The sequence below is a fragment of the Artemia franciscana genome, chromosome 15, assembly GCF_032884065.1.
Source record: "Artemia franciscana chromosome 15, ASM3288406v1, whole genome shotgun sequence".
NCBI classification, from domain to species: domain Eukaryota; kingdom Metazoa; phylum Arthropoda; class Branchiopoda; order Anostraca; family Artemiidae; genus Artemia; species Artemia franciscana.
In genome coordinates, this window is record NC_088877.1 from 875465 (window position 1) to 889325 (window position 13861).

The window sequence follows — 13861 nt, forward strand, 5'->3', positions numbered from 1 at the left end:
GAAGTCCGTAATATTTTCATGCCTGTCTTGGAGTTACTTGGATATAAGGTCCCGACAATCACCAAGTATGTGCCATATTTCCTGGAAATAGTGGTCATTAAGGTTATGTGCCATATTTTCTGTGAATAAGTTATTCCTTAACCCTAACCTACATTTTCCCTCTAACTTTTTAAAGATGTTAAAAGCAGCCGAAAATTTACTACACCGCCTCCAGATAATTCCCTTTTTATACAAAGTTTGTTGTTATATTCAGTTATATCCCGTAATACCTTTGATTTCAAAATTAAATTAAAATCCTTCTGAAGAATGTCATTAAACATTGGAATTTATAATTCTCCAACTATAACTGAAGTATGTTTCATAGTGATTGGGTATAAGGCTCTGGCAATGACAGGATATGTGTCATATTTAAGGGAGATATTATAGCCCCCCCTCTAACCCTCTAAATGAATCCCTTATTATGCATACTTCGTCTAGCTATTCTAATTGTACCTCATAATATCTGTAATTAAAAAAAAAACGTTTAACTGGATTACATGGGCTTTTTTTAGAAGAGGAGGTAGGGGTTAAGACTTCCTGGAAATATGAAGTTTATGAAGAAAATATACTTTTTAAAATTCCCAAATAAGGAGTAAAAATGTTACTTTTCTATAGTTGTACTCTCCCGGAACGACTTGGACCAATCCCGAAATAGAATCCAGTTTACATTTTTGACTCTCTTTGCCCCGACTCTATCTTTGTTAACTTCTTACCTGGCATAATAAAAACGATAGATCCCAAATAAAATAAAATCCTATCAATACAAGACAAAAAAAAAACGTCTAAATCTGATGGAACACATATTATCTCAAGTTTATTTATTGCCCACAAATTTACTAATTCTTATCAAAATACAAACATTCACATTATCACCGGACAAGTACCGGGTTTGCGTCACAGGCATGTTTCATGTTCAGGAAAATGAGAACTCGGCACCATCAACACCATGTTAAAGAGTTATCCATAATAATGTTCTAATGATATAATTCAAGTTTTACATTTTGTTAAAAAAGATTCAGTGCACATCGTCTGGCAGTGTGGAGGAAGGTTGTCAATTTAAGCTAAAGCCAGTTTCTTCATGAAAGCGCTAATTTTAAGTGAACAAAAACTGACAACTTGGCAACAGCAACAAATTTACTGAAAGCGCGTATCCGTTTGGCAGACTCTGTAAAACCACTAAGTCCATTTTTAAATTAGGTTTCAATGGAGACTTTTCCACCCGTTCCGTATAGACAGTTAACAGAATCAAGAACCCAAACTTTACATAATTCGCATACTGGCATATTGCCAGAATTTGTCAAATGGAGACGCGTTTCCAGTAGCGAAGAGGTTACGCCATCTATGATCTGGATTAAAACATTAGTTGAATAAAAAAATTTTACGGTGTCATATCTTTTTTTATTACTTATTATCATTGATTAGAATATATTGGCTTAGAATATGTATGGAATCATTCTATACGGAACTTTTTCACAGTATTTTTTCCAATAGGGACCATATTTGTCAGCACACTTTTCTTCGTCCCTAAAAACTCTATGAACAAGAAGCACTGTCAGAAATACCGCATATAAAAATGGCCAAACACCGTGACCCCAACCTGCTGCGCACCAAGAAAACGCAGCTAAAATTTCGAAAACATAATTTAAGTGTCTGGCAACACCCCAAAAACCTGAAATGAGTAACTTTGACTGTTGCCTCCCTTTTGGGCCATCGTATTCAGCCATGATATAGCTGGCTTTCTTACCCCATATTAAACATTGACCTTCAGAAGCCCTGAAACGCTGTCTTTCGTAATCTACCCAATAGTTGAGTGTCACTGACAAAATACCAAAAACTAAAATCAGGAGTGAGTATGTATCTGACAATGATGGAAATTGAGCCACAATATAATATGAGGCGTAGGTGTAAAAAGCAGGAACCCATACAAGGCACCCCCAACAAATGTAGTACCCTGCTCTATCTAACGTAATGTCAAGGGTGTTGAAGTAGCCGGTTTCCCACCAGTAGAACTTTGCAAGGTATGCGGTTTGAATGAAGAAGGTTGCAAAAGCGGCCAGACTGAATCCATGGAGTAGCCAATTAGTGGCAAAGAACACGAGGATGAGCACCTCCCAGAGCATTAATCCAATACGGCAGTTTGTGAGTTGTTTTACATCGACTCCAAAAATTCTTGGATGGATCTAAAAAAAAGAATATTTTTAATTTGCATCCCAAATTTTTCTAGATTTTTCTTTTATATCTAAGGATGCCCATAACTCGCTCTTTATGTTACAGTTCAAATTTTGTTCCAATTCCTTAGGAATGAACCCTGAAACCCAAAGGATGTTTAATCAGAATAAACATCTCTTTTGAAAGTACTAAACCACTTGAGCGTCAAGAGCGAGTCCTCTCCTGTGATTCAACCACAACAGAATCAAGCCAGTTAGTGGAGAGTACAGGGTGATGTTTCAATAGCCAACGCAATGCATGCTTCGTCAGCGGCCAAATCTATAGAAGATCTGCCAAATTTTCAGTAGGGAGTCTTTAGTTCAAATAAAAACTTAAACCTTAGTTTCAAGAAAAACTGATCCGTTCAAGTCCTGGAAGTCTTGTAATATCAGTCTCTGAAATATGTATGCGAGGTGACCTGAATTAATGTCCATGCCCATCATCAGTGTCTCTTCGGGAGTGTTTTCCAAGCTGGTCAGTTAGTCAGTTAATCAAACAGTTCGTGGTAACGACCTGTAAGTAAGGAGCAGGCTGGCCCAATAATAAACGAAAACCCTAAAAATACGACTTTGATAACAATATATACATCAAAAGAATTGGCGTGTTACTCTGATTCCAGAAATATAAAATTCAGTAAGTTTAATATGTCCATAAGAAAAAACGAGCCTGAAAAAATTTGTGAGATTTTCGAGAAAGAGGAGATAGACCCACCAAAAATTTAAGGAATCTCTATGAAAAGTGCAAAATTAGCAAAAGTGTTGAATTTTGTTGTTTTTTTTTTCCAAAAGAAAGATCACGGATGCGTGTTTATTTGCTGTATTTTTTTTTCTTGTCGTTTTGCCATTACAAAAGACCAATAATCCAAGAATAATGCTAGAGGGCTCGTTTGAACAAAAATTAAAAGTTTTAGTGCCCTTTTAAAGTGACCAAAATATTAGAGGGCAATTAGCCCAGACTCCCATGCTTGTTTTCCCCTGAAGTAATCCATTCAAAATTTTGAGACATCCATTTTATTCAAAATAGCTGCTACGTGTTTGTCTGCTTAAGGCTGCCGATTAATTCAAAACACTTTCCCAAAGGGGCACCCAGGCATTGCCTAACAACTTCATAAATTAAGGAAACTTTATACCATGAGTAGTTGCAGGGAGTCATGAGCCAGGCAGTCACCCTCAGCAATGACTTTTAGTAAATCCTCGAAAAGCCTGGACGCAGTGCCAAGCAACCCCTGCCATACCCAAGCTTTAGAGAAAGAGTCACCAGCCCCGTGCATATATCCAGTGTCAACTGCAGTAGTCTCATCTATAGCATATAATTAAATACGAAAAACCAGTCTTTTCAACTGAAAGTAAAGAGCAACATTAAAGCTTAAGACGAACAAAAATTATTAGTCTATGAAGGGGTTGCCCCCTCCTAAGTACCTCGCTCTTGACGCTAAAGCTTGACTTTTTGTTCCAATTATTTAAGAATGACTCCTGATACACAAGGACTGTTTAGTTAGAATAATAAGTTTTTTATAAATTCAAAAAACACTTTTGTGTAAAGAGCAAAGTGCTGAGGAGGGGGAAACTCCATCTTATACGTAATAATTTTGTTCGGTTTAAGTTTTAATGTTGCTCCTTACTTTCAGGTGAAAAAACTTGTTTTTTTAATTTAATTTCTGATAGTTTTAATTAATGCTGGGAAATCCAGCTCCACCTCCCGTGTAAAATTCCCTTCCCCCACGAAAACTCCTCCTTGGAAATATTCTCTCACGTAAGCACCGCCACTAGAAAAACCCCACCCTCCAAAAAATCTTTATGCTCCCCAATTGCCAAAACTATATGTAAGGAGCGGATAAAGTTTATAACTTGCAGCCCTTCCCCTGAGGGCTGTGGAGGATCAATTCATCCTCAAAATCATAGTTATTTGATATTTCAACGATGTTGATGAAAGTAGCTATCTCAGAATTTTGATCAGACAGTTTTGGATAAAAAAGAGGGATGGGAGGGGGGCTAGATGCCCTCCAATATTTTTTGTCACTTAAAAGGGGCACTAGGAACTTGATTTCCGATTGAATGAGCCCTCTCCTGATCTTCTAGGATCACGGGTTTGATACGATCACCTCTGGGAAAAAACAACAACAAATAAACACACATCCGTGATCTTTCTTCTGGCAAAAGATACACTGTGCAAACCTCTGCAGTAGAGTTCTCTAATATTCTGAATCTCATGGTGTGATTTTCATTACGATCACTTAATTTCTTAGGGTTGTTTCTCCCCTTTTATAAAAGTTAGTCAAATTTTCTCAGGCTCTTAACTTTTGACGGGTAATTTCATGAATTTTATATATTTTGAATAAGCATCAAAATCTGATGCTCTTGATGTATATATTAAATATAAAAAAAACTAGTTTTTTTAACTGAAAGTAAGGAGCGACATTAAAACTTAAAACGAACAGAAATTACTCCATATATGAAATGGGTTGTCCCCTCCGCAATCCCTCGCTCTTTACGCTAAAGCTTTTAATTGTTTTAAAAAGCAGAATTGTGGCAAAGAGTCAAACTTTAGCGTAAAGAGCGAGGGATTGCGGAGGGGACAACCCATTTCATATATGGAGTAATTTCTGTTGGTTTTAAGTTTTAATGCTGCTCCTTACTTTCAGTTAAAAAAACTAGTTTTTTTATGTAATTTCTGAACGTTTTTGAATTAATGCATGTTTGATTTTGGCTCTCCACACATAAATTATTAAAATGAAATTTGCATATTAATTCCTTTTTTGGCTAAATGGCTTTCTCTTAGTTTTGATCAGACGATTTTGAGAAATAAGGGATGGGGAAGGAGACCTAGTTGCTATGCAATTTTTTTCGGTTACATAAAAAGGCAACTATAAATTTTAATTTTTAACGAATTTTTTTATTAGTAAAAAATATACGTAACTTAAGAATTAACTTACGTAACAAACTTTTATATTCTTTAATTTGTATTATGTATATGAGGGGGTTTGTACCCTCGTTAATACCTCGTTCTTTACACTAAATCGTAAGTTTTGTCCCAATTCTTTAAGAATGACCCCTGAATCAGAAAGGCAGAATAAATAGTTGAAATTACTAAAAATACTATATCATAAAGAGCGAGGTTTTTATCTCCTCCTAAATACCTCACTCTTTATGCTAAAGTATTTTTAGAACCCCTCATATGCGTAATAATCTCTGTTCGTTTTAAGTTTCAATGCTACTCTTTACTTTCAATTGAAAAAACTTTTCCATGTTTATTTTTTCATTCTTTTTTTATAGAAATTTTAGAAAATTCTGCGCCCTTTTCATTGAATTTCTGTTCCCTCATGACATATTTCTCCAAGGAAAGATCCTCCCACATAGCCCCCTCCCCTCAACCCCAGCCCCAAAACCAAAAAAAAATCCCCTGAAAACGACTGTACACTTGCCAATAACCATTATTATATGTAAACACTGGTCGAAGTTTGTAACTTGCAGCCCCTCCCCCAGGGACTGTGGGGGAGTAAGTCATTCCCAAAGACATAGTTATTATGGTTTTTGACTATGCGGAACAAAATGGCTATCTCAAAATTTTGATCTGTTGACTTTGGAGAAAAAATGAGCGTGGGAGGGGGCGTAGGTGCCCTCCAATTTTTTTTGGTCACTTAAAAGGGGCACTAGAACTTTTCATTTCCGTTAGAATGAGCCCTCTTGCGACATTCTAGGACCACTTGGTCGATACGATGACCCCTGGAAAAAAAAAACAAAAAAAAAAACAAATAAACACTCACCCGTGATTTGTCTTCTGGCAAAAAATACGAAATTCCACATTTTTGTAGATAGGAGCTTGAAAATTTTGCTATAGGGTTCTCTGATACGCCAAATGCGATGGTGTGATTTTCGTTAAGATTTTGTGACTTTTAGGGGGTGTTTTCTCCTATTTTCTAAAATAAGGCAAATTTTTTCAGGCTCGTAACTTTTGATGACAAAGACTAAATTTGATGAAACTTATATATTTAAAATCAGCATGAAAATCTGATTCTTTTGATGTATATTTTAGCATCAAAATTCCGTTTTTTAGAGTTTCGTTTACTATTGAGCCGGGTCGCTCCTTACTACAGTTCGTTACCACGAACTGTTTGATTATTATCAAGACTGTTTCTTACAGTTTCGGCTACTGTTGAGTCGTGTCACTCCTTACTTACAGTTCGTTACCGCAAACTGTTTGATCTAGCCCTGTATTTATTAAAGTGCAAGTGTAGGTTTTTAATTAGATGACTTTAAAATCAAACACAGCTGCATATTTGACTCTTAATCAATTTAAGTAATTAATGGAAAAAAATTCGTGCTTGTGCATAAAAGTTTCATGTTAGGTATTAAGCAAACAAGTTAATTTAAAGTATGTTCTGGCTGACTAAAGAAAAACAATAGTTCTGTAAGAGGTCTTGTCCAGGTTTTTTCTACTGAAGGGGAGGGTCTACAAGAGTTTTTTTGGGGGGAAGGGAGGGGTGCAAGAGAAACTTAGAAAACACATCAAAAAAATTTTTATGTTCATTTTGGTTACGTTTTTGCGAGTCCGACAAACATTTCCGAGGGAGGGGCTAAGACCCCTCAACCTCCTGCATACGACCTTGGTTCTGTGTTATTTCCAAAGATTCCCTAAGGTGAGAGTGAAGGCCTCTTCAAGAAAATTTGAGAGATTAAAGGTGTTATTTCGCATACATCCTCCAGAAAAATTCACTGCTGCCCTTTCCCCTAAAAAATTATAAGATAAGCAATTTATTTCAAAAATTGTTGCCATAAGCCCCAAAGGGTTAAATTTTGATTTAAGGGTACATAAATAAAAACAGGACAACCAAAAATAACACAAAAAGCAACGAAAAGTAAAAGACTGGCAAAAGAATGACAAAATTAAAACTATAATAATGAAAATCCCTTCATTAGCCATTATAAATAAAAAAACAAGTTTTTTTAAATGGAAGTAAGGAGCAACATATAAAACTTAAAACGAACAGAAATTACTCCGTATATGAAAGGGGCTTTTCCTCCTCAACGCCCCGCTCTTTACGCTAAAGTTTCTTTCTGTTTTAAAAAGTAGAGTTAAGAGAAAGGGTCAAACTTTAGCGTAAAGAGCGAGGCGTTGAGGAAGAAAAGCCCCTTTCATATACGGAGTAATTTCTGTTCGTTTTAAGTTTTAATGTTGCTCCTTACTTTCATTTAAAAAACTTGTTTTTTTTATTTAATTTTTGGGTGTTTTTGAATTAATTCATGTTTTTATCTTGGCTCTCCACACATAAATAATTAAAACAAAATTTGCATATTAATTAATTGCAATAAATCGGAAGATTTTGAGAAAAAAAGGAGCGAGGGAAGAGGCCTAGTTGCCCTCCAAGTTTTTGATTACTTAAAAAAGCAACTAGAACTTTTAATTTTTTACAAATGTTTTCATTGGTAAAAAATATATGTAACTTACGAATTAACTTACGTAACGAACTTCTATATTCATATGTTTTTATATCGACAACTCAGTCGATACGATCACCCCTGGGGAAAAAAAACAAATAAACACGCATCCGTGATCTGTCTTCTGGCAAATGAAGCTTCTACAATAAAGTTCACTGATACGCTGTATCTGGTGGTGTGATTTTCGTTAAGATTGTATGATTTTTAGGGGGTGTTTCCCCCTATTTTCTAAAATGAGGCAAATTTTCTCAGGCTTGTAACTTTTGATGGGTATAACTGATCTTGTGAAACTTATATATTTAAAATCAGCATTAAAATGCGATTCTTTGATGTAACTATTAGTGTAAAAAAAAAAAAAAAAAAAAAAAAAAAAAAAAAAAAAAAAAAAAAAAAAAAAAACGGAGGAACAACATACCTCTCTTAGGCTAAACGTTTCTAAATTCTAACTTAGTGTTCTTTAAAAGATAAAAGCATGGGACGAAGCTCTTTTTATTTGCAATAAAAAGAAAATTATTTGTGAAGCTCTTTTTGGATATATTCAATTTCATCTGACGCTTCCCTGGAAATGACAGGGTGCCAAACTGAACAGGCACATTCGAAATGAGGACCGACAAAGGAAGTATTTATATCCTTAAAGAATGGGAAGTGGGGATACTAAACTTTATTTAGAAACTCAAGGAGGGAGATGGGTCCATTAGCTTAAGGAGGAAGCTTATTTAGAAGCGTTAGGAGGAAAATAGATCCATTAGCTTTATGTATGGTATTTTTAACATGGATAACAAACTTTAAATTAGAAGACGTCATGAAGATGACATCTGGCCAATACTGGAGTATGTTTGTCCAGTGTGACATTTCAATCTTTCTTCAGAGCAAATTTATAAGATTGAAGTCCAAAACGACCACTTAGATTTATAAATGGCAAAGGGAAAGTTACATATCATTATCTACTAGGTAAGTTAGAACTCACCAAGTTAGTCACGAGAAGGAGTCTGTCGTGCCTGCGTTTTCGTAACAAGACCCTGACTGTTCCCCGATTGCGTTCCTTCATCCCCGAACCCTACCTTCTGACCCACAGCAGACCTTCCGGTAAAAGTCTCAAAATGTCCCCAAAATGACTCCTATTCCTTAAACATGAAATATATCGCAATAGTTTTGTTTCGAGTTCTATTGGATCGTATAATAGCCAGGAAAACTATTCATTAATTCGATTTTTTGTTTTTGATTTTAAACTAAATCATTTTATATATGTGACGCAAATTTGTGACGCAAAATTCAATCTTCTATGATTCTATTCTATCTTCTGCGATTTTAGCTACCGGTCTTTAACCATCAGGTGTCATAGTATGTTTGTTAAGACAGAGAAAATTCTGCTTAGAATTCTATGCTAACAATTATGTTTTAATTCGACTGGCTTATTGTGACTTATTTTATTCAGCCAATTAGGTTGCCTTTATTTCTGAAGGGAAAAAGAGTCCAGCCTTTTATGAATCGGGTCAACTAATGCTTCGTGATAACGACTTCAGAGCAGGGTTACCAACTCCTGACTTCTAAAGAGAGTGCAAATCAAGGCAAAAGAAGGAGTGAATTTTGCTCAAAAAGAGTGTAAGCCAAAAATTTGCACATCTCTTTTTCTGCATCCCCTCTGAGGTAAAAAATAGGGCATTTACCACGAAAAGTGTGCAAGTTGGTAACCCTGTTCCTTGGGTTAAATGAAGTTTTGACGAATTTGCCAACTACTAACGTTTAAAGCAAATGAAAATTCACACGCGAAAAGAGTGATTTTCACGTTTCTACGTCTCCTCTGAGGTTAAAAAGAGTACATTTCATACAAAAAGAGTGCAAGTTGGCAACTCTGCTTCAGAGCGACAAATCTCGACTAACGAGGAAATGCAATTTCTGGTGAGACCGATAGCTCCACCTTTCCATAACCTTTGGTCATAATGTTTTCAGAAAAAGCATAGTTTATGATGTATTAGGTTTATGTGTATCTTCCTCTCCAAAAATGGAAGGCAAGGAACACTTGGAAAAAAACTTCTTGATTAAAACACAGGGTATCTACAGCTTTTCTCTGTTTTCTTCTTCTTTTTCCCCTTCTTGTTAGCACAACAGATTATACTGCATTGAGAAAAAATTAAGAACAAAATAATTTTATTTTATGGCAACCAATCAAAAATTAAATTTTGATTTAAAAAAAACCTGGTGCAGTCTTACTGTCCTGCAAATTAAATTTTAAGTTATTTTTAACTTTTTTATGACAGTATATTTTATTTCAGTACAAAAAGCTTCTGAACGCTGAAGCTTTTGGCATAACTTAAGGAAACAAAAAAAAGGAAAAAGGAAAATTCTTAGACTTCAAATGCCTTGTGGGGGCACAGACTGTATTTTAAAATTCCTCAACAGGCTACAAACCATTCAACCGCTCTTTTATGAATCCATCACTCATGCCAAGCAAAACAGGTCATATATTTTCCTAACTTCTCCGTAAGTGGCTATTCGTTTCTTTTTCTAGTGCTTCACCTGCATTTGGAACTTTCTGAATCCCCCCTGAAATGTGGGAATTTAAAGCAGATTAATGCTTATGTTACTGGATAGGATATTTAGAGGTCTCTAAAAACGCACCAAGGAAATATTAATCCGTCCTATCAATATTATATCAGTTAACAATTTCCCAAAAAGCCTATTCCAATTTTCTATCCTTTTCTAACACTTCCCCTGCTTTCAGTACCTTCTGGACCTTCCACCTTCCCGAAACATGATCCCCCAGAATACGTTGCTACTAACAACACTGAATGGGGTGGCATGGATGTTTTTAAAAAATGATTAAGGTATTATCGCATCTAAGGAAAAAAATATTTTGCATTGTTATTTTTTACGGTTTTATTGTTCTACAAACTAACTTTTATCCGACAAGAATAACACCTAAAAATTCATTTTAGTCAATATCTTCAAATTAGCGGATCAATTTTTTGTGCCAAGTTTACAAAAAATAAAATATAAACCAATCATTTGCTATAGACACTGACAAATAATATTTACGACAATAACATTTAAAACCCAAACAAATAACAAAACATGAACTAAAACACCAGTGAAGAAAAAAGTGAAATTAAAACATTTCGAAAAGCTCATAATTAAATGAATGATTGCTTAGAACCAATGCACAAGATTTCCAGTTTACTAGCTTCCAAAAGAGCTTTTACCTCCACCCTGTAGGCCAAAGTTTTTCAAGCATAACCCATTGTTCGTTAGCACACTTAACAGTTTCATTCGGTCCAATTGTTTTCGTCAAATCTAACCGCCCTAGTTGGCATCTTTCATCATCGTTACGTGCTATGAAAATAGTATTCTATTTGAACCTGTTACTATAAGTAGCACTACCAGCAGGTACACAAGAATTTTTTGGGGGGGTTGGGGGCTCCATAATTAAAAAGAAATGATTTGGTAATTTAAATATGAAGTTCCCGAAAATTAAGTGTAATCCAGGGAATCGGGAGGTCTGGTCCTACAGGCTCTTCCGCTTGATCACATCCATTTGCCCAGTGTTCCATATAGTTGCATTTTTCGTAAAACAAAACCAAAAAAAGATAGTTGTGTATTATACGCCACTCACCCAAGTTTACGCTGCGTAAAACTCGAGAACAAACCGGTTTCTTTGTTAGTTTCTTTCAACTTATCTTGATACCAGACAAATACAAGTGAAAGATTAGATGGGAAATATATAATTTGGGCTATATATTTGCACATAAGAGGTTTTTTTTTTTTTGGGGGGGGGGGGTATGTTATTTGGACAGTTTGAATTTAGAAATCATTTCTTACTGTATAATAAGCAGAATAATTGTACCTAACATATTTTGCATGCAGACCCGTTGTACTTTACCCTTCCCCCTCTAATGTGCAAATATATGGCCCAAATTTTTTCCTCAAGTAACAAAAAAACTAACGAAGAAACCGGCTTGTTCTCGAATTTTAAACTGCGTAAACTTGATTGAGTGTCGTTTAATACACAAGAAGTACCCCCCCCCCCCCGAAAAAAAGAGAGAGAGACAGAGAGATACCGAGAGAGAGAGAGAGAGAGAGAGAGAGAGAGAGAGAGAGAGAGAGAGAGAGAGAGAGAGAGAGGAGAGAGAGAGAGAGAGAGAGAGAGAGAGAGAGAGAGAGAGAGGGAGGAACAGAAATTACCTCCATTCCTCTGTAGAACTCATAAATAATAGGCTGTTTCTTCAACTTCTCTTTACTACTGGGTGCGTACTTTCCATTATACAAAAGCCACAAGCATAAGATAAACGCACATATGTTCAGACTACCAATTATCTCTGGGAAGTTATAGTATATTCTTAGTGCCAAAATTGGGCTTAAATTCAAAATTAGGATGGATAAGACAATCGTTGACCAAAAGTACAGGAATCCATTGTCTGAATATAATGGTGTATATCCAAAGCTTGTCACTGGTCCCTTGTATATTTTTGATGGCACTTTTAAAGACAGAAATGCCCAAAGAAAAAATAGACCGACAAATTTCCAGGAAAATTCATTGCCAAGAGCCCTGAAAAGTAAAGATTGTTCATCAACTACCTAAATACAAAACAAACACTACAAAAATAAAACAAAAAAAAAGAAGCAGACCTTGAACAAGGTCTAACAAACTTTATTTTTATATCATTAAAAAGAAAAAAAATGCGCTTATTAACATATTTATAATTGACATCGCCATTACTACTACATCTAACAACAACTCACTGCAGCACCAAGCCACCCGACCCCAACACAGTAACATACGCTTCTTCTCCATCCCAATCTATTCAAGGTCTCCCTCTTTATACAATCTTAGTGAAGTAGTCATTTTAAAATTAATTTTCAAACACATTCTTGAGCTACCTGGCTGCATTACCCCTTCCCATAGGTATTGTGTTGGAAAACAAAAGGCTATGAGCATATTTAAGGACAATCAGGTGTTTTGAAGACGCTCTCAAGTTTTCTTGTAAGTGGCGACAAAAGAGCAGATAGCTTGTACTGGAAAACATTCTTTATTGACCATCCATGAACCAAAGATTGATGAAGAGCTAAACTTAGCTATCTATCATTTCTTTTAAAAGAAGGGCTCAATAACCTCAAAATTGTGCATCCTTAAGACTTACTACCCAAAAGCGGAACTACAAAGCTTTACTCGCTGTGCATCTATCATTACATCGATGATTAGAATAAAAATAGCAGTTTCAACCCTCTTCAACTGGGTTTCATTGCAAAGAAACAATCTGGGATCCTACAATGACTGCTTTATTCCCTGCTCCATTGCAGCTTCTGGAAGTTGTGAAGCGCACTGACTCAGAAAGATGCTGATACAAGAGATTGGGTCTTGATTGCAAATTTTGCAGAGTGATCTCCTACCAGAACGTCATGGAAGCATAAGACGATGACACTGCCTTTAATTCCAATGATTTTTTAAAGTTATTTCTTTTTATGTTTGACAAAGCGAAAATAATTGATAGCAATGTTATCTAGCTCATTTGTTAATATTTATACTCATAGATTTTGACATATTATTGAACAAACAATACATTATACATCATGTAGCCTTCAATATTTCTTCTTTTGAGCAAGGTTTTCGATTAAGATAACAACTTAGTTTCCGTCCATCCAGTTTTGAAAAAGGCTTTTCTCAACTTAGGGTTTCAGCATGAGTTGACCAATTCTACAGAAGAAGCGTGTAATTTAGGTTCCATGATGTTGCAACCCTGGCTGTTTAGAAGGTTTTGAAGGAAGGGTGTCATAGGATGCCCGAGGGTCTTTAATAGTGTGGGACAATGGCGTGAATTGCTTGGAATAACATTTTTTAGAGCTTAAAGCTAAGCTGGGAGGTGTTAAAAAACATTATCGACTGAATGGGTGTGAAATCTAACGCTCAGTCAAAGAAACAAGGTACTTTCATTAAAAGTCCTCAAAAATATCTTAATGTTGCAAAAATTAACGAGATTATGCGAAATTTGAACAGAAAATATAATTCAAATTTGCGCATGTCAATCAGAAGTGTATAGTTTTGGCTCAAAGAAACGAGGGATTTTCACTAAAAGTTCTCAAAAATATCTTAATGTGGTTTAATTTTAACTCTAGTAACAGGCCTCCCCTTTGGAATTGGTTTGTAGGATCCTCGCCTTTCTTTGATTTATGGTTCTTTTTGCTTA

At 35.5% G+C, this 13861-nt stretch overlaps 2 protein-coding genes across 2 annotated transcripts in view; both read right to left on the minus strand.

Annotated features, from left to right (window-relative positions):
* LOC136036678 (glycoprotein 3-alpha-L-fucosyltransferase A-like) overlaps positions 1-863 on the minus strand; it is an 89033-nt gene extending 88170 nt beyond the window's left edge. The window contains exon 1 of the mRNA XM_065718987.1: positions 753-863. The gene's annotated coding sequence lies outside the window, so the exon portion shown is untranslated. The remainder of the gene's footprint in view (positions 1-752) is intronic.
* Positions 843-13861, minus strand: part of LOC136036648 (uncharacterized) — a 40536-nt gene continuing 27517 nt past the window's right edge. Inside the window, exons 3-4 of the mRNA XM_065718946.1 lie at positions 11862-12225; positions 843-2219 (exon numbers count right to left, since the gene is read on the minus strand). Coding sequence (XP_065575018.1) covers positions 1473-2219; positions 11862-12225 — 1111 coding nt within the window. The 3' untranslated portion in view covers positions 843-1472. The remainder of the gene's footprint in view (positions 2220-11861; positions 12226-13861) is intronic.